General features: G+C 46.2%; 1 protein-coding gene across 1 annotated transcript in view; it reads left to right on the top strand.

The window, feature by feature from the left end:
* Positions 1–23,425, top strand: part of kif26ab (kinesin family member 26Ab) — a 67,356-nt gene extending 43,931 nt beyond the window's left edge. Inside the window, exons 5-16 of the mRNA XM_069661658.1 lie at positions 6,381–6,564; positions 9,140–9,352; positions 10,390–10,483; positions 12,054–12,316; positions 13,175–13,358; positions 13,978–14,137; positions 14,378–14,540; positions 15,382–18,631; positions 19,214–19,407; positions 20,297–20,320; positions 21,276–21,426; positions 21,509–23,425. Of these exons, the coding sequence (XP_069517759.1) occupies positions 6,381–6,564; positions 9,140–9,352; positions 10,390–10,483; positions 12,054–12,316; positions 13,175–13,358; positions 13,978–14,137; positions 14,378–14,540; positions 15,382–18,631; positions 19,214–19,407; positions 20,297–20,320; positions 21,276–21,426; positions 21,509–21,690 (5,062 nt within the window). The 3' untranslated portion in view covers positions 21,691–23,425. The remainder of the gene's footprint in view (positions 1–6,380; positions 6,565–9,139; positions 9,353–10,389; positions 10,484–12,053; positions 12,317–13,174; positions 13,359–13,977; positions 14,138–14,377; positions 14,541–15,381; positions 18,632–19,213; positions 19,408–20,296; positions 20,321–21,275; positions 21,427–21,508) is intronic.
* The last annotated feature ends 567 nt before the right edge of the window (positions 23,426–23,992 follow it).

Genomic DNA, 23,992 nt, shown 5'->3' with positions numbered 1-23,992 from the left:
GACAGCGGATGGCCATACATTTAAGGGATGCTGGCACTCACGGAGGATAGACTTTGACCCATTTAGATACAGCAACAATGGTGGACTCAGAGTGGAAACATTTGTCTTGTACTTAATGATCAGCACCGTGACCTCGCTGGTAAATCTCGTCTGGGTGGGCCTTCTCGCTGCCGGTGCTGCTTGGCAAAGTATGACATCATCTCCCCTTGTCTGTGCACCAATTTGTGTGTTCAAGAGCTGATGTCATGGTTGCTTAATCACCGCTAAAGCTGAGCGTCGGCTTGGTCAGACTGTGGCTGACCTGGGAATTCAGATTTGTTTTAATCCACAACAAATTTGCCAAAGAATACTGAGCAGGAACTTCACTTTTGAGGCTTCTGCTCTTGCTTTAACTAAACCAAGTCTATTTTTCTTTTAGAGTTACACTCAGTGGGTGGATTTATGTTATCCCCCCACACCTTTGGGGCAGAGGGCTGTTTGATCGTGTCAAGGGCAGCCCATCAATAAGACAGTGTGTACTGATTTTAGCTCTGGGGGGCTTTAGGATTGATTTTCTTATGACTCAAAAACCGACCTCCTTACCTGATAGACCAACACACACACAGCCCAATCAATCATCACCATCTGCTGATTTAGCATGTTGGGCTCCAGCACCTAACAAGGTTTCATTCACCTATATCCAATCTAAAACACCTCACAAATACCTTCAGTCCGGCTTAATTGTGGATGTCTCCGCCTGACTCATTGTGTTGTAGTCATTATTATTGCATGGTGTTGAGGCTGGCCGGAGCCCAGTATTCCCATCTCCATTCATGAAGAGCTGTGCTTCCCTGCTAATCAGCAGCAGTGTGAGGCAGACTCACTGTAGGGGGGGGTAGAGCAGCCTGATATCAGCCTCACTGATCTGATCCCCGCATGAATGGCCGGAGCAGCCTTATCTTGTCTGCGGAGAGAGAAAAAAGGAGAATCACAAAAAGGAAATGTCAAGGATGGCAAATGTGGCCTACATGGTAATTAGCCGCAGAGAGGGGCTACCTAAAGAGCCGTATAGCCGGCCCGGAGAGCAGAGACAAATCTGCACAAACAAGCTAATGGGCGCGGCAGCTAATGATTCTCCGGGGCGGAGGAATTCCTCTTGTTAATTTGACAAAGCTTGAAAAGGGGGCTGGAGCGAATATTGACAGCAGGCCAGAGCGAAGCTTTCAAAGCGGCTGGTAAACACAGCTTCCCCTCTCTCTCTCTGTTCTGCTGTCATTGACCTCTTTCCTCCTCCCTCACTGTCACTAAGGACCAAATCTGGATGTCCTTTCTCGAACAAAGGCACCAGGAGACCTTTTTATTCCAAACGACCCTTGATTTTACATCTGTCTTGCTTTGGCTCATTTATATATATTACAATCATTATCTGTCCCAAAGGTCTGTTCATAAGGGGACAGTGATGGAGCTGAAAGGCTATCAGGACAGTTCCAACTGTGGCTGCTCCATACTATTACCTCAATTTGATGTATGACACTCGAGACCACAATGAGGGCTCCATCTACGAGCCAGAGAACAATGACTGGTTCCAAATGTCCACATGAATGTCCTGGGTAATGTCCACATTAGTGTTGTCTTTCACTCAGTTACTGATGCCAATCGTGATTGAAAGAGATTCAGTGTACAAGTTACGCTTGGCAAAGCCTTTAAAAAGCATGGGCGTGTCCAAGCGGTGGTGTGGGGCGGCATGGGCCCCCTGAAATCTGACTGGTCATCCTAAACATATATACATAACCCTCAACTATGAATGACTATTTCAAGGTTCAATCCAAAAGGCGATGAGAACTTCAACCTACTCCTGTTGCCTTTGGAGGAAGAAGAAGAAGAAGAAGAATTTGGGGGATTTGGTGCCTTGCTCAAGGTAACCTTGACAGTGCTCAAGAAAGGATCTGGCACCTCTTCAGGTACCAGCCCCAATACCGGGACTTGAACCGCCCACCCTCTGGTTCCCAAGCCAAGTCCCTGAGCTGATCTACCAATTATCATGAATTGGTAGATAGAATTACCATGAAACACCACGAATTACCGCGTATGACTAAGACTCTTCACAGATATGATTGGCTGTCTGCTGAGTCAGAGGCGGGCATTAAGGTCAAACCAATTTATTGGTCTTTGTTGCAACAAGCTGCAAGTCGGTTCTTTCTTCATGAGTCCTGAACGAATTAAGCATGGAAGATTTATATGTCGTAATTTTAAGTGTTATATTAGTTTAAAAAAACTGGGGAATTTAACTGTATGATGCTCCAAAGTTGGATATCAGATCTATCTAGTGGAGGCACCCATGACTCCCCCCCACATGCATTAGTCGGGCCCCCCAGCCAAAAAGGCCAGACACGCCCCTGTTCAGAAGCTTTTGCTCTTTCAAAGACGCCCACCTCAGGCGAATTAATTCGGCCACATGGCAGAAGAGCCGAGGTAGGCGCGCCGTGGCAGCGAGTCAGGTAAAGGTTATGTGATATATCAAAGTGCTTTATTACTCTCCTGTGCTCTCCAAAAAGGTAGGCAGTGGTGCGTTTTATTTTCTGCTTTTTTTGACTCCAAATTTAATCCAGCAGAGTTCATGTGAGGGGCACTGTGTCAGAAGCAGAGAGGCAGAGAGTGCTCGCTGTGTGTTTGTGCTGAATGTACTTTCATCTGGAAAGTCTCACACCCACTCTGTCTGCCGATATGTTGTAGTAGGCACTCTGCAGCCAAAGCAGCAGCCTTTCAAACAACACTGGCTGTTCGGGGGGGCTGAGAGGGCTTACTGGTAAATTGGCAGCCGGGGGAATACAGGGTACTCTCACCCCGGCGCTCGCCCACTCACATGCTTTCATTCCCCTTTTTACCCTTGACCATTGACTTCACTCTCCTCACTGGCCGGCATAAATCTGCCTTTCTAAGACGTCATCTGTTCATTGTCCGTCCTCTCTCCCTCCCTCGCTTTTACTCTTTTTTTTAAATCTCTCTCAGCTTTCCAATTGAGTCACAGCATCGCTCATTCAGGCAATCCATCTCTCTGCGCTTAAGTATATCCTTCCTTATCTGTGCGTCACTCCTTATGATTAATAACACTCTCATTCATCTGGCTAATTACATCTTTCAACAAAGACAAAAAAAAACACAAAGTGTACACTCACACGTACACACTCAGGCTCATGCATGCATGCACTGTAGGCATACTAACCAAATCTGTTTGAAGTGAGGGACCCTAAAAGAAGAGAAGGCTCCTGTATGCATTAAGTATTCATGTGACGTGTGGTGGGGTGCATGCACTTGTGTGTGTGTGCGCTGGGGTTTGTATGAGACAGAGTGTGTGTGTGTGAGACACACAGAGAGAAAGAGAGTACTCGCAATTTGCGCCGCAAGCAGCCAGCAATCGAGCGCTGACACCTCGTCTGGCAGTCGGAGGGAAAAGGGGCTGGGCTGAGGAGAGAAAGAGAGAGAGAGGGAGAGTAGGCAGAGAGGAGGGTGTGTGTGAGAGAGAGAGAGAGAGAGAAAGAGAGAGAGAGACACGGCAGGACAGCTGCCAGCATTTCTCCGATAGCAGGAGAAGGACCGAGAGGCGGAACAGGAGTGGGAATTCTCCTCATTCTCAGCCACCCAAGGAAATCTTCCAGCCCGGCCAGGCGTGCTCATTCTTTGCCCTTCGTCCTGCCTGTAAGGAGCCGAGACTCTTGCAAAGGACCTGGGCAGCAGGACCTGCAGACGCACCTCAGTGGATTAACTGGAAAGAGAAAACCCTGCAGCCTGAGCCTGTGGGACAGATGCAGAATTGGATGTGAAAGAACGAGTGGAGTTGCTGCTGGGGATTTTGCATCTCTGAACTGACGCTGAACTTTGGAAAGAGTACGAGGAGCATTGGAGGCGTATGAAAAGAGGAGGTGCCCCTTCTCCTCCTTACCTCCTCCTTGAGGAGCTTCCTGGACTACCTGCACCCCTCACTGTGAACCTACTCCCTTTTCCACTAGGTACCCATCCTGCCTGCCCACCTCTACCTGTCCCCCCATTAGCCACTACGGCGCCCACGCCTCCTCCCTCCTCCTCCTCCTGGTTTCCCCCCCCGCCCACCCGGCTTCTTACAAACCTCTGTGAAATCAAGTGGAACCTCGATGATTGCGATCGCAGCAAAAAGGACCCCTGTGCCCCAACTAGCGAGTCGCCCCGCCTCGCTTTGCTCCGGGCGACTGTGCCGGCGTCTCGAATGTGCGAGTAATGGAGAGCAGTGACAAAACAGACATGGACCGCAAAGTTGAACTCTGTCAGTTGTCTGTTCTTTGACTATTAGCGTAAAGCAGATAATGGATTGGAAAGAGCTGTAAGTACAACACAGAAGCATAATCCTTACCGGTGCATGTTGTGTAGTATTGACAGGATGTGAATGTTTTGCACAAACTTTCTCAGCTTCTCCTTCGAGCATTTACGCCAAGACGTGTAGCCAAGCGTCTTCATTAAGCATGGAGATTGGGAGTGAACAGGTGGACAAGCTGTTGTGGGTGAAGAAATCTGAGCCTCTCCTTACCCGCCCATTTTCCCTCCACTGATCATTTAGTTGCAAAGAGAGGGAGAGAGAGAAGCAGGGAGGGAGGAGAGGGAAAGTGACAAGCAATTAATTTCCCCGTGTGCTTGTGGTGAGGGTTGAAAAAACAGCACTATCATCCCTTTTTTCTCACCTTTCATTGAAGAACACAGGTGCGCCAATCGTCATTGTGCTGCTTGAATAAAACCTCAAGGTTACATGAGCGCTCCTCGCAGATCAGGACAATTATAAATCAGTCTAGTGCTCTTACTATCCTTCATGGTGACTCCTGATGCCTGATTTATCTCTTTGGTGAGAGAGAAAAGAGACAGAATGAGGTAAGGAAAAGGGAGCGAGAGACGGGATGCATTTATCTTCAGATACACACACATGTATCCGCACACAGCCACGTGTACTCCACTGTAGTTTCCCCCTTTCTTTCTTTCCCTCCGTCTCACATTCATCTATTCCATCTCATTTTTTCTTCAGTCACACGATCCGTCTCGCATGCTATCACACATAGGCAGCTCCCCGGGGAGCGCCTTCTCCTGTAGCCTTCTTGGATGCAATAATTATTCCATCAGCCGGCAGTGTGTTCCCTGATTGTGCTCTTGGGCTGTCGCTGCAGGGGGGCGTACAGTGGAGAGGGGAGTGTTGGGAGGAGAGCTAGTGAAAGGGGGGCTGGTTGTCACTCCAGGACGCAGGGAGATAAGGGAGGGGGGGTTGTGGGTTTTTTTGGCAGTAGCCCACCCAGTGCTGTCCGGAGGAGAACAGAGCCGGACTAATGAGCTCAGGCTGGCCTATTAGGAAGCTTCTGCCCACCAGGACGCACATGGATCTCTTTCTCTTTTACACATGCTCTGCTTCTCCTCAAACCCCTTGCTCTGCAGATTTCTCATCTTTTAATCTCTCGCTCCAGTTTTCTTTCCTACATGCTGACAAACACCTCTCTGTATCCCCTGCAACGCTCAGAAGTCTGACGAGTTGATTGCATTTGAATTTCCTCGGAGTATTACTTTCATTTTCCTCCCTGACCTTGAATTTCCAGCCGCGGTGCGGCGTTAGCTGATCCCAGGCCGATGGGATGCCATCCCTGGAAGCACTCTAAGTCTGGCCTGATTCCCTGCAGACCAAGCACAGATATCTGTTGGCCCTGTGACCAGTTTATGCCTCCTTGGCACTGAGTGTGGAAGACAAGAGGGCGGCATGACAGTGGGTTTTAATTAGATGACTGTCAAAAGCTGGATTGAGTTACAGCAGAGAGTTGTGTAGGTAGAAACACAAGCTTGTCTAATGTGTACTATCAAAACTCCCGACATATAGTTCATGCTCCACCTTTGACTTAAATGATGGGTGTGTTTCAGCACATCTCACCTGTCCTAGCTATGACAGTTGTGATGTGCATTCCTGCTATGACAGCCTGTGTTTGGTCCCTGACAGGCAAGGGGGCAGCCTGGTAATCACTTCTCTTCATTCAAAATCAATGTGTAATAGAAGTGTACCGGCTGAAGCACTTTCTTTCTTGGTAGGGGAGTCTGAGTTGGAGGAAAAGCAGCTTGAAAGTGGGGAAATAGTCGGGGGTAGTGGCAGAGTGTAGCCCTCCTGCTGACTTGTATTACTTTGGGAAACTAAAAGGAGATTGTTGACCTTTTATATTCCAGTTTCAGGGTGATTTCTCCATCGCTTTGCTGCACACCCTTAAAAAAAGTCAAGAAAGACATTTAAAAATCAATAACCTTTGCACAGCCCTGGAAGAATTCCTCACCCGAGCAGAAAATGATTTGCTTATGAATGAAATAATAGTTTTTTTGATTTGCCTCCAACCTTAAAATCTTTCTCTCTCCAGGGCTGCTCAGAAGCTGAACCTGTCCTCCAAGCGGAAGAAGCACCAGCCCTCCCTGCTCCACCCACAGGAGCCCTCCATTTACCCCACCAACTTCAGCGGCATCCTGCAGGTCTCGCCGCCCCCGGCCCCGCCATGCCTGCTCCGAGCCGTGTCCAAAGTTAAAGAGAACCCAGGGATGGGGAAGGTGAGAACAGAGCGCTGTATTAGCACACACAAAAGACTGCATACTTTACATGTAAGCCCGACCCCTACACAACCACTCACGCAAACATTTAGACACGCACAGACCCCTGTTTGACGGGGGGAGAATGCAGGCTGGCGACAAACTGGTCCACAGGCAGCGTGCCGTCTGCTCCAGTCCATGCAGATGTAGTCAGATAAGCCTGCAGGAATGTCACGTATTCACTCAGTTTGTGAGAGACCAGCATTCCTCTCGCTGAATACAGAAAGACAGTGAAAACTATAATTCACAGATCTGCGCCTGCGTTAACAGCAGGATGTCTAATTCCATTTTAGGTGCAGGGTGTGATGATGAAAGTCAGGCGGTCATTAAACAAAGCTGTACAAACACATCGCTCTTCCTCTGTGGTTTATTGGCTATTGTTTGTCTTAGCTGGCGTCCTGTATTTATGGAGCAGAAGAAGTCCCCTAACAAGATTAGATCCCACCTGGATAGGAAGTGCTCAGTTCTACTGCCAGGTATCAGGGCGGGTGAGATTTTGTACATATTGTTAATCTCTTTATAAAACAAACTATGTTATTAACAAGCCTGCTCAAGCCCACACCTGAAGTTTACTGTACATCTGTGCTGCTAAAGATGGCTGCGCAAATCAAGATTTATGACTCTGTTTCGAGCCCATTACGCCAGATTTCCTCTGTGTAAAGCAAACAAATCAGTGCACTCTCACTCTTCCGCTTGTGGAATCACAGTTAATCTCACATTTTCAGGAGCCTGCACAGTTTCGCCTGCATCTGTTTCATATTAATTCAACCAAAGACTCTGTTAAATGTCTTGTTTCAATCAACCGTATGTGGGTCACTTCCACGTCTCTGCGTTTGACCTCGAGACAGTCCTCTCAGCTACAGACAGTCGAGTGGATGGAGGAATGCCGAGCCGCGCTAATGGGTTTTGTAGGGGGGGATCAAGGGGACAGAGAAACAGGGGCCATTAGCACAGACTCTGAGGTGTGAAAATACTGTAGCCAATCCTCTGTAGCCTCCAGTATCTGATCTCTGCCAACATAAATAAAAGTGAGACATTAGGTAGCCTCTGTTTGGTAGACGGAGCCTCAGCAGTCTTAACGTTGGAAGCCCGGTTTAAATGTCACAGCAAATGTAATTTACTCAACATATGCACACGTCAGTCACGATAACAGCCCCCTGTGGAGTATAAACAGAGTTCGCACTTGGTCTGCAGAATGCAAGATGAATGCACTCGCTGAAAGAAAAGGGATTTCTACTGACATGGTTTCAGAGGGCTGGTGTCTGGATATGTAGCAATATTTATATACGAGTCAGGGGAAGAATGGGCCTTTTGTGTAGCTGTGAAGACAGTGGAGAGTCCCCCAGAGTGGAGCAGGCCGCTTTCAAGAACAGGGAAGGAAGTTTGCTTTATTTTAGGGTTTTATTTCAGTGCCTGGGGGGTTTAGGATTGAGTTCCCTATCACATATACGGTACGATATAGAAACTGCTCGGTTGATATAATACTAGGGCGTAACGCTAAACACTCAGAGAGTTGACAGGGACTCTAAAGGTGGCTATACGTATCCGTAGAGCTGTTTATGTCGCCTGTCAGTCGCAGATATATTTCCACACATTCCCATTGGAGATATGATAGAGGTGTATTTCTGACCATTGTATTCCAGGCGATGTGGAGTTGTCAGAAATTCAAAGGAGGTTCTAAATGGGGGTGTCATGTAGCCTGATAAGACCACACCCCCCACAAAAAAAACACATCTGCGTGGCATTGCAGAGGCAGGAAATGGTGACATTTCTTTGCTATTATTTGTAACAATGTGCAGAATTTACCTCAATTCTGTAACCACGCAATAACATAAGATGTGCACAGGCTTGCTGGAGCAGAGCCAAATCAACACCTTTAGATATAAGCCGCCGTGATACCATGACCTGTGGAATGACTGTAAGCTCACTGTATGAAATGTCAAGCCCCAGAATGCAACAGGATGCCTCTTAATGTGAAGCTGCCATTTTCCAGGCACCAGGAGCAAGGAGGGAGGAGTGTGTAGGTGGGATAAGAGGGGGGCCATATGCTCCTTCACTCCCATGCTGGTGAGCGGCTCCTGGTCCAGAAAAAAAACACACCGCCCCGCCTGAGGGATAATCCCCCAGCGTGGCGCTTCACACATTAATTTCCACCATTTTCTGCTACGACTTTCAACACACACCTTGCTGCCTTTAGCTGAAAGCATTAGGCAATGTGTTGACCCATTGGGTTCGCCAGTCGATGTGAGACGTGAGTGTTTCCATGGTAACCTTCAATGTCCATCAACTCTGACAAAGTGGACGTGGTATAAATGCACAAAGCCGGGGCATTGGCTCAGTATGGATCCTAACCTATATTCAGAAGGCTTATGTTACATCTCTTTCCATTCTTCTTCTCGTGCACTTAAAGTAAAAGAGTGTCACCTATAGTGTTTTTCTTTCTCTGTTCTCAACCTGTAAAATGCACCTTACACCTCTCCTTTTCTGCTTTCTCGCTTGTAATCCAGCCTTTCTTTTTTTCTTCTCTGTGGTTCAGGTGAAAGTGATGATGCGTATCTGTCCGTCTCTGGAGGCAGCGGACTCCTCAGAGTCTCAGTCCTTCCTGAAAGTCGACAGCAGGAAGAAGCAGCTTACCCTCTACGACCCCGCCTCCAGTCCGCACTCCGGCTCAGGACACAGGAGATCCGCCACCGTGGCCGTCCCAAAGATCTTCGCCTTCGATGCGGTTTTTACCCAGGATGCCTCACAAGTAAGGGCCAGTAGGACATGTGTACTATATGTGTGTTTTTTTTTTTCCAAGTGGGAATTCAGCCTCTCAAGGGCACAGGGACATCTGTATGCTGGCAGGGTGTGGCCAGAGGGCTTAAAGGAAAAATGTCTGTCTTAGGTCAGGGGGCATTCTTACCAGTGTGGGCCTAACAGCTGGGCCTTTTAAGCCCCCGAGGGAATGATGTGAATCCACTCCAGTTATATGTAACCTCCTTTCAGAGAACAGCTATATCTAACCTCAGCCCTCTGCAGCCCACAGCAGGCATACCCACAGAGATCAAAGACAAAGGTCAGGAACATGTTTACTATATGTTGACTCTTTCAGCAGACCAGTTTTCACTCTGCACAGCTAAAAACAAACACCATAGTCTTTTAATGGAATGATTGGATATGTCACTCACTGCAGAATTCCCTAAAAGTGTGAGGCCAAGTATTTTCTGCATTTCCCCATGGTCCAGTAAACAATAAATAGCAATGAGGGCACAGCATGTTGTCATCACTGGTGTAGGACATCGTTCCAGTAGCGGTTAAAGCCTCAGATCTTCTATCATACCACCTACTTGGAGCAAGTCTTTCCTTAAGTAAGCTGCTGAAAGCCGGAGTCTAAATGTTGCTGCTGCAGAGCCGAAGCCGGGGCTGTTAGATTGTGCCGCTGGGACCGCACTGCTGGTGGCTAACAGTAACAGCAAGCTGTTCTGCTGTTAGAGGCCTTGTTTGCTGGGTGATGTATGGGAAAGGGGCCTCTGCTGCAGAAGCCCTGCCCCAAAGGACCCATGCTGAAACAGATTGCAAAAATGAGCCACACGTTGCAGCACACAAACACACATACTCCTGAGTGATGAAAAATACTGAAAACATGAATGGGATTTGGTTTAACGGATGCCGAATAAACGTTTATTTTATTGGATATCAGTTTGGATGCATCCTTCTCAGTATGCCTGTTTTATTTCTTGGATGTGTCTAAATTGTAAATTGACTGTAAATTGCCGTTTTTTGGCTCTGTGTGTTTCTCCACAGGCTGAGGTGTGCTCAGGGACAGTAGCCGAGGTCATCCAGTCGGTGGTGAACGGTGCAGACGGCTGCATCTTCTGCTTCGGCCAAGTGAAACTCGGTAAGCTCCTCCGCTGGCGAGAGATTAGAGAAGAGCCATTGTTAGCCAAGGAAATTCTCATTGCTCTTTGTTAGCTACACTTGATGTACAACAATTGGCTTAGCAGTGCACTGGGGTGAGTCGAGGAATGGGAGACTGGAGGATAGGAATGGGTAGTGAGTCTGGGGTGGGGGTGAGGGGGAAAGTGCTGCATCCAGGCTTCAGGGCCCAGTCTGTAATTAAAATCTTAGTAATTGGCCTGGCCAGTGCTCTCAGGCTGCGGGCTTGCTCTCATCACGCTGCCGCTTCTGCTACCTGTAATTCTCCACAGAATGATGCTTCTGGAAAGGGTCCTTGGATTAGCGCATTTTATTTGGCATGTAATGGATAATACCTCCAAAGCCCCACATCAAACATTAATTTTTCCATCAGCAGTTGTTAAACACAATAATCCACCATCAATCTCTTATAAGATACAATACAATACTTTACGGTATAATATAATAAGATACAGCGCAGTATGCTACGATACAATACAGCACGATACAAAATGATAGAATATGATACGATAGAGTGTGATTGGATGATAGGATAGGAAACAATACAGTACGCTACGATACAGTGTGACACTCTATGATAAAATACCATACAATGCAGTATAACACAATGCGATACAGTACGATACAATACAGTAGGATATGATACAGTATGATAAGATATGATAGAATACGATACAATACAGTATAATATGATACGATACAGTATGATACGATACAGTACGGTATGATACCATACAGTACTATACAGTACGATATGATATAGTACGATATGATACCATACAGTACGATACAATACGATACAGTATGATACAATACAATACAGTACGATATGATACCATACAGTACGATATGATACAGTACGATACGATACAATACGATACGATACGATACGATACATTACGATAAAATATGATACAGTAAGATACGATACAGGACGATACTATGCGATACAGTACAATATAGTACAATACTATACAGTACGATACTATGCGATACAGTACAATATAGTACAATACTATACAGTACGATACTATGCGATACAGTACAATATGGTACGATACTATACAGTACAATACTATATGATACAGTATGATACGATACAATACAGTACGATATGATACAGTACGATACGATACAATACCGTACGATATGATACGATATGATACACTTTATTGTCCCCAAAAATTTGTCACACACAAATCATGCCTACATTTAGTTCTCCTCACAGTTATATTGATAAATAAAAAACTATGAAAACAAACAACAATCAACATGTAAAGATTGTAGCACACACCTATAACAACCACAAAAGACATATATTGCGTAATACCCATATTGCACACGTTCAACATAATACACAACAATTAGTGAAGGAGATAAGACACCTTCCTTTGTGAACCTCCAACCCTTCCAGACAGCTTGATAAAAGAAGTAATTTTAGTTTGAACACGGTGAGTGTAGCTAACTTGCACTCACAAGGCAATATTCCCTTTTCCAACCCCCTCTCTCTCTCCCTTTCACACATCCCCCAGGCAAGACATACACCATGATTGGCAAAGACAGCTCCACTCAGAGCCTCGGCATTGTGCCCTGTGCCATCTCCTGGCTCTTCAAGCTCATCAACGAGCGCAAGGAGAAGACGGGTACTCGCTTTTCTGTCCGAGTGTCTGCAGTGGAAATATTCGGGAAAGACGAGGAGCTGAAGGACTTGCTGTCTGAAGTGTCGACAGGCAGCCTGCAGGAGGGCCAGTCCCCGGGAATCCACCTGAGGGAGGATCCCATCTGTGGCACTCAGGTGAGAAGAGTTCCACCCCCTTCGCTTTTTCCTTTGTTCGCTCATCCTTTCATTCTCTCTGCGGGTTATACAGTATTAGTCTGTGTGAGTATTGATCTCTTTCTGTCTGTGATCTACCTCTTCCTCTCCAAAAGATTTTTGACTTTTTCATGTGAGTGCCTGTGTGTGTATGTGTGTTTTTATCTCCCAGGACTTCCCACTCTATCCGAGCTGCCTCTGAAATCTTCGCTTTATATTTCCACAAAAACCCATCTGTGGTATTGATGGCTTTCTTCTTACCTTTGTATTGACTCTCCTGTCAGCATCCATCAGCATCTATTACCCGTGTGTTAGCGCTCGCCCTCTGCAGCACAATAGCACTGTTATTGGGGGATGGTGGAGGTTTGATGGCGCTCACAGGTGTTGCTGTCAGATGTTGTTTTTTGGGGGGATCTGTGTGGACTCTGACTTCAAAGGCAGTGCAGCTCTGTGAGGCTCCTTCTTGCTCCTTCTTTCAGCAGCCACACGCGGGCTCTCTACATGAAGCCCCCCCTACTGCCTTTTCTCCCTCCTCTAACCTCTTCCTCATCTTTTTCTGTCTCTCACCACCTCCATCATCACATCCACGGTGAAGGAATTGCCCTTGCCTCCTGCTCCACCATTACCTTTCCTAATCCCCCTCCCTGTGTGTGCATATCTGCTGTTTTAATTGCCCCCGAGACCCAATCTAATGGGCTAGAAATGTGTGCCGGGGTCCAATTAGCTTGCTCCCCTCTCTTCCCCGGTATCATTTCGACATCTATCCTCTTTCTCAAGCCCTATGTGGTCTCCTTTTGCTCTCCCTAACCCTGTCTCCTCTGTCTCCTCCTCCCCTTGCAGCTCCAGAATCAGAGCGAGCTACGCGCCCCGACGGCCGAGAAAGCTGCGTTCTTCCTGGACGCCGCCATTGCTGCACGCAGCACCAGTAGACCCAATGTGGATGAGGAGGATCGACGCAACTCCCACATGCTGTTCACATTACACATTTACCAGTACCGTATGGAGAAGAGCGGCAAGGGAGGAAGTTAGTACTTTTAGACTAAATGTTCTGATTAACTAATATGGTCAATTTTTACAGTACTTTTATACATATTTTAAGTGTTTTATGTGAGCTAGGTGGCAGAAATGTGCACTATTACAGTTCACAGTTTGAGTTGAAGTCCCATATTTGCTATGTTTATGTATGACTTTGTTGTGTTGAGAGACCGAATGAAGATTTGAAGCCTTCCTGACAAGAGTTTAATGTTTTGTTTGTGCTGTTTCAATCACGTCTGTCCCCAAATAATAGCGCGTAGCTCAGTGATTGTCACAATGACAGCCAATTCCCTCTCGCTGCACTTTAAATCATCACGTTCGGCCTGTATTTGTGTTTATGATTGTCACTGCATTCCTTTCGTTTTGACGCGTCTAACGAAGCCTCTTTGTTGCCACAAATCACACATCTGTTGGGAGTTTACCGGTTTGAATCACTGCAGTGTGGGAACCTTACTCATAAATAAATCAAACTGCTCTGACAGTGCCGCATCTAGTCTTGGCTGAGCCGTGCCACTCCTGTCATCATGGCACTGTGCATGAGGAAGTGACTTCAGAGAGGGAGTGTCTGCGCAGTGCTCACCTGGTTTCTTCCTCTGTGGTTGGCACAGTGTCAGGCGGACGGAGCAGGCTGCACCTCATCGACCTGGGTAGCTGCGAGAAGGTCCTGAGTAAGAGCAGAGACGGAGGGGGAGGCTTGTGTCTGTCCCTGAACGCGCTGGGGAATGTGATCATGGCGTTAGCAAATGGAGCTAAACATGTACCTTACAGGTAAGAAAACCACTGTTAGCTTTACTGCGTCTCACACTGTGTTATTATCTGTTAACTATTGTCTCAGGCAAGCCTCTGCATGTGTCGTCAGTCTTGTTGTTTTCTACTGTAGCTTTAGTTGTTTAGTTGGCCTCATAAAACAGCTTTCACTGGTTATGCACAAGCTTATATTGCACTACTCCGGTATTAAAAGCAAATAACCGTGCTGTTTGCTAATAACAATCTAAATTCACCCCATAGGGACAGCAAACTGACGATGTTACTGAGGGAGTCTCTTGGCAACATCAACTGCAGAACCACCATGATCGCCCACATCTCCGATTCCCCCGCCAACTACGCTGACTCACTCACCACCATCCAGCTGGCATCACGAATCCACCGCATGAGGAAGAAGAAATCTAAGGTACACTGATAAACTCATTAACAGTGATAAATCTGTTTAAACATATGCGTTATAAACTGATGAATAAATAGTAATGTATGACAATCCACTGACAGCAGTACAATTCAACAACACAGCATTTCGATTTTACTACTAAATAATGATTCCTGCTGTAACTGTGCTCCAGTTAATGTTCATTGTTTATAATTGATATATGCAGTAATTGTTAATCAACATAAAACAGAATTTAAGTGTGTCTATTACAGCAATTACATCCCTAATGTGCGTGTTTAACTTTGATCATATCATATTTCACGCCCTGAAATGTTTCTTCCTACTGTAATTTTGGAGCTATTAAGAAAATGAATGTGTGGTTGCTTCTGCAAATGAAAGATTATCAGAGCAGTAACTCATAGCTAGTTCCTTAGAGCTCCTCCACACATAATCATGTAATCAATACCACTGCCCAAGGAAGTGTGTAATGCTCCTCGGATTAGGGAAATATATGCTCCAGATAATTAGGTGGAATGACAGCATGTATTTATTTAGTATGGGTCCCAGGCATGATTATAATGCAGCCTACATACAGCAGTTTGTATTATTGACATTCATTTCTGTGTGACTATTGACGTGCACTTTTAACCTTTCCATAAACATCGACTGGTAATGTCATAGGACTTAATATTTGGGATTGATTTCACTTTGAAATTGTCTTTAAATTATAAGGAGTTAGATTTTTCTTTTAAATGACTGGGTCATTACATTAATATTGTAAGAAGATCACATAACTGTCACCCTTTTTAATGAGATAATTTAAAACCAAAAAGACTTACTTTGCTTTTACTTCATCTATGTTTGGCAGTATGCATCCAGCTCATCTGGAGGGGAAAGCTCCTGCGAGGAGGGGAGGATCCGTCGGCCGCCCCACCTCAGGCCGTTCCACCCTCGGACAGTCGCCCTGGACCCAGACCTGCCCTTAATGCTCAGTGACCCAGACTACTCCTCCAGTAGTGAACAATCCTGTGATACTGTCATTTACGTAGGCCCCGGGGGGACTGCTATCTCGGACAGGGAGCTCAGTGACAACGAAGGCCCGCCTGCCTTTGTTCCAATCATCCCCTCCCTGAACAAGAAGAGGTCTGCAAAAGACGGCCCTCTGGACAGAGATCAGTTCTTTAAATGCAACACATTTGCAGAGCTGCAGGAGAGGCTGGAGTGTATAGATGGTAGTGAAGAACCCACTGCGTTTGTCGGAGAGGGCAAAAAAAGCCAGGCCAGCCCCAAAATGGACAAATCTAAGGAGAGCCAAGGCCCTGTTTCACCAAAGACTGTAGCAAATATTTCGTATTCCCAAGAAGGCGGGTCACCCAAACAATCTCCTAAATCTGTTGCCACACCACCATCCTGCAGTCCTAACAGTAAATCTAAACTGGACAGTCCGAAGACGCAATGCACATCTGCAGAAAGTACACCATCAGACAGTGTTCAAAATGTGTGCAGAACCAGCGCAGATGGAGAGAAAGCCTTGGTTTCTGAAAGCAGGGTTGAAATGAACAAACAAGCAACTGCTGCAGGGCCTACTTCAGAGCCCGTGGTGAGGGAAAAGGTCTACTTCAACAAGAAAGCTTTGCCCAAACCAGCCCCACCTCCTTCACAGCAGAGAGAAAATACAGACAAGGAGGAGAGATCCAGCACCAGAATGCCTCCCGTGGGAATGAGCCACCAAGCTGTGAAAAGACGGGATCCTTACAGTTCCCCTCTGCTCAGAGCTCCAGTGGAAGTGTGCCAGGTTCGATCTACTTTGCGGGAAAGATGTCTGGATCGGGACATCCTCAGAGCCACGGTTACCCTGCAGCAGCCTGTGGAGCTGAATGGAGAGGACGAGCTGGTGTTCACTGTGGTGGAGGAGCTTTCTATAGGCAGTATTGTAGACCAGGGTCGGCCGTCCAGCATCATCAGCTTTAACAGTGACTGCTCCCTTCAGGCGCTGGCCTCTGGGTCCCGACCTGTCAGCATCATCAGCAGCATCAATGATGAGTTTGACGCCTACACGTCAGCCGTTGGAGGCTCAGAGGTCAACATCGCAGTGGTCACACCCCTCCAGGAGTGTATAGACAGCCGGGGATCATCTATCAGCTCCTGGTTGAGTGAGGTTAGCGTCTGCACCGTGGAGAGTGAAGGAGCTCATTCTACAGACGTCTTCCTTCCACAGTCCAAACACATGCCACCAGAGGCTGCCTTTTACTTCGATTCCCTGGATATGTTGCACTGTGTTTCCTCTCCTAGAGACGCCAAGAACTCCTTAAATGACAGTGGATTTAGTTTTTCTGAATTAGACAGTGACAGCGCTGCCTCGAGCAAACTATCCTTGACAAAATGCCCCCCATCTCCGGAATCAGCCAAAGGCTCCCTCAGAATGACGTCGAAAATAACTAAAGCTCACTCGCTCAGCTCCTCCCAGCTTCCACAGGGCCCATCCATAGTCCACTCCAGTCTTCCCAGGAAGATCAAACCTACCTCATCCATCTCTCAAAGTAGCAGCAGTAGCAGCAGCAGCAGCAGAGAGCCACCAAGGCAAGAGGCTAAGCAAGAAGATCCTTGGCAGCGCAGTGACAACCACCCAGAACCTCAGCTTTCTGACTCCAGCAGCACCAGCAAATTTCTCAGAAACCCCCCAAGTGGCATCCCTTCCTGCAAAACATCCAGCAACAGCGTACCTCGCCCACCCAAGATGCAGGGCTCTGCCTCGTCTCAGAGGGTGGTCGACGGCTGTGAGAAGTCAGCCAGCAAGAATCCACCCAGCAGAATGCCGCAGCTGAGACGAGGTGCCACCACCCTGGGAACTGTTACCATCATCCATTCCTCCACGGACTACAAGGGAGCCCAAGATGTTACTGCATCTCCCACGAGCCTTAAGTACTCCTCTCTGGGGAAGAACAGCAAGGCCAACTCACAGAAAGCAAGCAATCTTCCTAGACCTGGTTGCACCTCACCTCCACCCCCTCCTCCAGTGAGAAAATCCAGTCTGGACCATAAGACTAAGACCCTGCTGCCCCAAAGTGCCTTAAAGTCAGCATACGGGGAGGCAGGAAGGGGCTCTGGAGCGAGGGCAGCTGTGTCAGAGGACGAGCTTGAGGTACGTCACAGAGTAGACTCGACCGGTTTCAAAACCTCCAGCCTCAACACAGCCAAAGTTACCTCCAGCCTGAAGGCCAGGGGTCCTAGAGGAGAGTCAGGGCAGCATTATGGAAGTCAGATGTCCTTGGAAAGGTGTGAAAGCCTGTCTTTATCGGGTTCAAGAGCTGCACTAAGCAGGGAGAATAGCGGGGCAAGTCTTGGGAGCACCAAATCCAACAAGTCCATTCCAAGATTTGGTATTCCTAACTCTTCCAGCTCTCCTATAGCTACCTGCCCATCATCCCCAAGTGGAGGAAGTCTTAGCAGGACGGGTCAGGTTAAAGCTTCTGTTAATCCCAGAGCACTAGGGGCAGTCAATGGAAGTAAAGCACGCTCATTGTCAGCCAACAACTCCAAGGGCTTGAGCTCCTCCACCAAATCTTTGGCCGCTCCAGTTACCAGAAACACCAACGCCAACTTGCCCCCTTCAGGACGGACATCAGCTCCTCGAACCGCTGCTGCTGCCGTCAGCAGTAAGACTGGAAGAGGAACTATCATGGGCACAAAGCAGGCCATGAGGGCTGCCAACAGCCGTGTGAGCGAACTGGCAACAGGCAACATATCAGGCAAACACATAAGAGGTTCAGGGGATTCAGACAGCGGGAACGACAGCGGGGTGAACGCGAGTGATGACAAATCCCCTGTGGCCATGCTGCCCTCTCCGTACAGCAAAATCACAGCACCCAGGCGGCCGCAGCGCTACAGCAGCGGCCACGGCAGCGACAACAGCAGCGTGTTGAGTGGGGAGCTGCCTCCGGCTATGGGCCGCACGGCTCTGTTCTACCACAGCGGAGGCAGCAGCGGATACGAAAGCATGATCCGTGACAGCGAGGCCACGGGCAGTGCTTCCTCCGCCCACGACTCCATGAGCGAGAGCGGCATGTCGTCTTCGGGCAGAACGAGGAACTCCAAGTATCCCAAGAAAAGAGCGAATGGTGAGGAACTGATTTGAGTTTGAGGGGTTTTACACGTCCCAGTGCAGATACACATAAATATTATGAATTTATATCGTTCTGGTGATAGCAGTGTATGCGAGTTAGACACAAATAGCATCCAGAGATGAGTGCTCTCTCCTAGGAAATTAGCCATATAGCAGTTCAAACTTTATGAATCCATTCTTATTACATTCACGAATCGGTATTTCATTGGCTTCCTCTTCTCCTGAATCAGCAGCATGCATTATTCATACGTATACGGGGAAATGATAATGAATGTTTCAAACTAGACTGCTTGGATCAGTGTGATGATCAAAAAAGATGAATTGAACATGAACAGCAGTGACCTGGTTCAGGTGTTTGAAACCTTGTATATAGAACCATTAGAATTCATGTGCGTTTTATACAAAATGGCAACATATGAAAGTCTTATAAATATGCAATCACTTCAACTCTGTCGACCTGTGTAAAGCCTTGCATCCCTTTACGTCTCAGAGTGAGACTCATACATATTTACCTATAGATCCTAGCAAGTACTGCCTTTGTAACTAGTGTCTGTCTCACCATATGATGGATCTCAAGGCTTCCAGAGAAGACGGCTCATCCCGGCCCCCCTGCCAGACAATTCCTCATTGGGGAAGAAGGCAGCCACAGCAGGCCAGTGGGTGGACCTGCCTCCTATGGCCGGACCGTTAAAGGAGCCTTTTGAGATCAAGGTGTACGAGATCGACGATGTGGAGCGGCTCCAGAGGCGGCGTCAGGAGGAAGCCGCAGAGGTGAGCGGGGGGTCACCCTGACTTGTTTTACACGCTGGTTCATCTTGTTGGACTTGTTTTAGATAATGTAATGTCTGGGTCAAGGGCTTGTGAATCCCACTCGCTAAGCTTCAGGAATATTTTGCATGTGCGACATTGACTTGCGTTGTGGGAATGTCTTAGCTCGCTTCTTCCCAGTTTCTTTTTAAAGAACTGGACAGGGATAATATGTCTCAGACGTCTGACCTTCAGTCAGCTCAGTGGCAAATCCCGGAGTTGAAACGTCTGCGTCGAGATCCCCAGAGCTTGTTATTTTGGCAGCGATCCTCTGGAATGTCAAGAGTTCAGGAGGCAATTACTGAGGAGGGTTAATTGGTTTGGATATGAGTGATGACTCGCCTTACTGCTGACGATGGCGGTGGTGTCATAAATGGAAAAAAAGAAGATGGCATGAGAAGACTGGTGAGGGAATGTGTGATGAATGTAACCGGGCCCAACACCAGCCCAAATCAGCTCACTGCTAGCACTCATCACCGGCCGCCTGATCGCTTTTTATAGCCGACTCTTCATCTGCGGATCATTAACTGCTCCCGCAAGTTCAGCGCAGCCAGACAGGGAATTGTTAAGAGGAGATATTAAATCAGATAGATGGTGGTTTGATTTACTTTCAATTAGGAAAAAAGGATCTTTAATTTGTCTCTCATAGCCGTCAATGCCTCCATGGCAAAATTACTGTCGCTGACTTTACTTCACTATTTCAAATTTAGCATTCAAAGAGTCTCATGCATGTGTGTCAGTAGCTTGTGTACAGTATTCATGCATATTAATATCAAACTATATTCTATTGAAATAATATTCTGTCTTGTTTAACATGCTAACTTTTGTCCTTCCTTTTTCCTTCCTTCCTCAGCAACCATTCCAGGATGTTGACAAGGTGAGCTAATTTCTTTATGCTGGCTGAGGTTTCCTTATTAGCATCTCGGGCTGTTTTAGTAGTTTAATGATCATAATCATAACTTAACCTGAAATCCCCAAAGTTATGACACTAACCCAACCTCCCACTTAGACTTCTATTTTATTGGATACTGGCTAGTTTAGTTGCATTTTTTTTGGTCTACTTTCTGGGGTGAGTAATGTGTTAAGCATTTAAAGATCGACTTTTACAGGAACTACTTTATTTTCACTTTAACTTTCAGTTTAAAGCTCCTGTGTGGAGTTTTTCACTGGTTATGAAATGAAGTGAAAATAAGTCTGATGACTCTATATGACCTACAAAACCAAACCAGACCATCAGCGACAAGATTGATTATTTCTATATAGTTATTTTTAATGCCTGAAACCGCTGGTGGGGATTAGTAGTAGGGAGTAGGAAGCGATTAACTGCACGCTGCCTTTGTGTACATTTTCCAGGGCAAAAACTTAAAGTGAGTGATACATATGACTATTAAAAGAAAGCAAGATGAGATGTTTTGTTAAAAACCACCACTTAAGCACGTACAGGACAAAATCAGCAAACAGATAAGAGGTACAGATTTGTCCACAGGGGGCGCTAAAATCAACACAAATTGAAAGTTCCTCACAGGAGCTTTAACCTGAAATGGATTAATTATTTCTTAAGTCACAGAAATTCCAAAAGTTATTGCTCTAACCTCCCTCTTAGACTTGGCTGGTTTAGTAGCATTTTTTAGTCTTCTCTTTGGGGCGAGGCTCATAAAACATGACATATGAGTAATGTGTTAAGCATTTAAAGAATGAGTTTTTATTGGCAGTACTTTGCCAGTTCTTCTTTCACTTTCAGTTTACAGTAACTGTAAAACAACTTAAGTTAACTGAGTTGCTGAAGCACAGTTAATTTGTGTTTAATGATCTCTCTCCCTTTGTTCTCTCAGGGTCTACAGTATTTTAACAGTAAACTGAAGATGCTGGAGAGAAGGCAACAGCAAGTGAGAGAACTGAGGGCGAAGCATGAAGTGTTGTTGGAGGAGCTGGAGGACACCAAAGCCCGACTGATGATGGACCCCAGCAAGTGGATAGGAGAGTGTAAGTAACAGCTAAATGTTTTTTTTTAAAGATCTAAGGTGACAAACTGTGTAACCAAACTTTTATTTTGTTTTTCAAACAGTCGAGGTGGACCAGAGTTTGGACAAAGAGTCTCCGGAGTACCTGGAGGCCTTGGCCCAGGCCACGGAGGAGCTGGAGTTCTGTGTCAATCTATGCAAGTCCCGCGTCATGATGGTGACCTGCTTTGACATCAGCATGCCGACACCTGGTGCTCAGGAGGGAGTGAGAGAAGTGGAAGTGTGAGGACAAAAGCAAGTCGAGGTTGAGAAATGAGGAAGTGAGAAAACGGAGAATGACGAAGCGTAGCCGTTGCTGGAATGAAGAAGAGCACGTGACGGAGATGAGACGAGAGCGGATATGTGCATGAAAACAGAGGAGATGCTAACCACCTAGCAACAGTGCCTCGTTGTCCAGGACGTGTTTTACTGGCGGAGAAATGAAACGTGAGCACAAATGCTGATGCCTGCGAGGCAAAGCAGTGGCCATCACTTACTCAAAAGTCAATGAACAACACCTGGAAGTGCCTTTTTTACTGTGTTGTTTTGAGTCGTTATTTTTCATACGGTGCAGGTATCTTCAGCATACCTACGCAAACCCCTGAACATATTGCTTTTAAGACAAATATTTTATATTGCATTGTATAGTGTATTTATATGACTATGTGGTGTGTACAAATATCCTTTTAAGGGAAAAAAATAAAGAGGAAAAAAAAGAAAAAGCAATAAGCTAATGTTATTGCGCTCCCAGACTTTGCCTTTTCTCTTCTTTCAAACCTCAGTCAGCATTTTAACCATGTTCATTCAGCCTCTAGCGCCTTATTTTAACTCTCTGGTTCTGTAGTTTTCTAGATTCTCAAACTGGACTACGTTATCTCATCAAGGACTACATTTGCTGTTGTCACTCATCGCCTGCCAGCTGGCCTGTGAATGCTAGCAGGGCTTGAGTGAATGTTTTTTCCCTCCAGTTGCCTTGATCAAAATGGGTCTCAGTGGATGCACTAAGGTAGAGCAGCAGTCATGTAGGAGGACGTGTTCAAGCTGTGCTCGGCCGTGTTTGTCGCACTGAAAATGAGAGATTAAGCCAAAACATATCAATCAGAGGGCCACTGTGATAGAAAGTGAGTGATGCAGCCATTCTCTCTGGTGCCTCAGTACAGTTTCCGAGAGACTTGAGAGATAGCAAGAGCCCACTGTCTCCTAAATTGGGCTTTGAATGGGTGCTGTTGAGATAGCACAAGTCTACTAGCCTCTTGTACAATACTTTCACAAGCGCTACCAAGCCTAGGCACTATGCATTCCAATACTGCAACTACTGTAAAAACCTCAATGCTAATTAAAGCGCAGCAACGAATTTAGGCTTCTTTTGACCCCTGTTCTTTTAGCAAATTAGCAGAGTTGATCCGGTTTCCCAAACAAAGACTCATGAATTGTTAGTTCCCTGTGAATAAGAGCACATGATTGTGACATTGTTTATGAAGATCAATCATGGTATCAGCTCTTTGTAGCTGCCAGAATGTGTTGTAACGAATCAGACGGCTCACACGGAGAGAACAAAGATGATCGCTGAAAATGATTGTGAAGAAAAAACAAACTGGCTTTGTTGTATTTTGGTATGTTTGATTTCTATATTTAGGACGAACATGACTTTGTTTCCTTTTCTTTTACAAAGATGTACTCTCTCAGGCCCTCTCTGAAGATGCTGCATGAGATTTTTTAATCATTTTTAAGGATGATTTCTACTCCCATTTTTACCATCTAATTTTTTACAATAGCTTCAGTTTTTTCGCTAATGTGGGGTTAGGCTCATGAATTAAATAACTGTTACCAAACCAAGACCTTTTTCCAAGAAATGATTATATGTGAGGTCATATTTCATATCAAAACCCATATTTTCGAATACCTTTGTTTTTGTATAGGATTTTCAAACCCTGTGTATAAATGTATGATACGGCAGCTTGTGTTTTACTTTTACAGTACCTGTGAATAAAATGTTTCTTCTTACTGATGATTCAGAGTTCAATGTTTTTCCTTGGTTTACATATTCTGTGTTCATTGGTTTGTTTGTTTTCACTACTGGTAATAAGAAAGACTGCCACAAGGGAAAACATCATATTATATCATATAATCTAATCTTAAAGGGAAGTCCATCCATCCATTATCTATACCGCTGTACAGGGTCGAGGGGAGGCTGGAGCTTATCCAAGCTGTCATTGGGCGAGAGGCGGGGGACACATAGAGACAGACAACCTTTCCCACTTACATTCACACCTAGGGGCAATTTAGAGTCACCAATGAACCTCACAGGCATGTCTTTGGACTGTGGGAGGAAGCCGGAGTACCCGGAGAGAACATGCAAACTCCACACAGAAAGGCCCCCTAGGTCTGAACTGGGATTCGAAGTATGAACCTTCAAGCTGTGTGGCGACAGCGCTAACCACTGCACCACCGTGCAGCCCTAAAGGGAAGTCAAACATACAAAACAAACTCTGATTGAATGCTCACATCTACACATCACAGTCACATACCTGATGTAGCTATGTAGCTAC

Source organism: Semicossyphus pulcher, unplaced genomic scaffold, assembly GCF_022749685.1.
Source record: "Semicossyphus pulcher isolate SPU_LCO1_2020_fin unplaced genomic scaffold, fSemPul1.0.p SCAF_14, whole genome shotgun sequence".
Lineage (NCBI taxonomy): Eukaryota > Metazoa > Chordata > Actinopteri > Labriformes > Labridae > Semicossyphus > Semicossyphus pulcher.
This window is presented reverse-complemented; position numbering and strand designations above follow the sequence as displayed.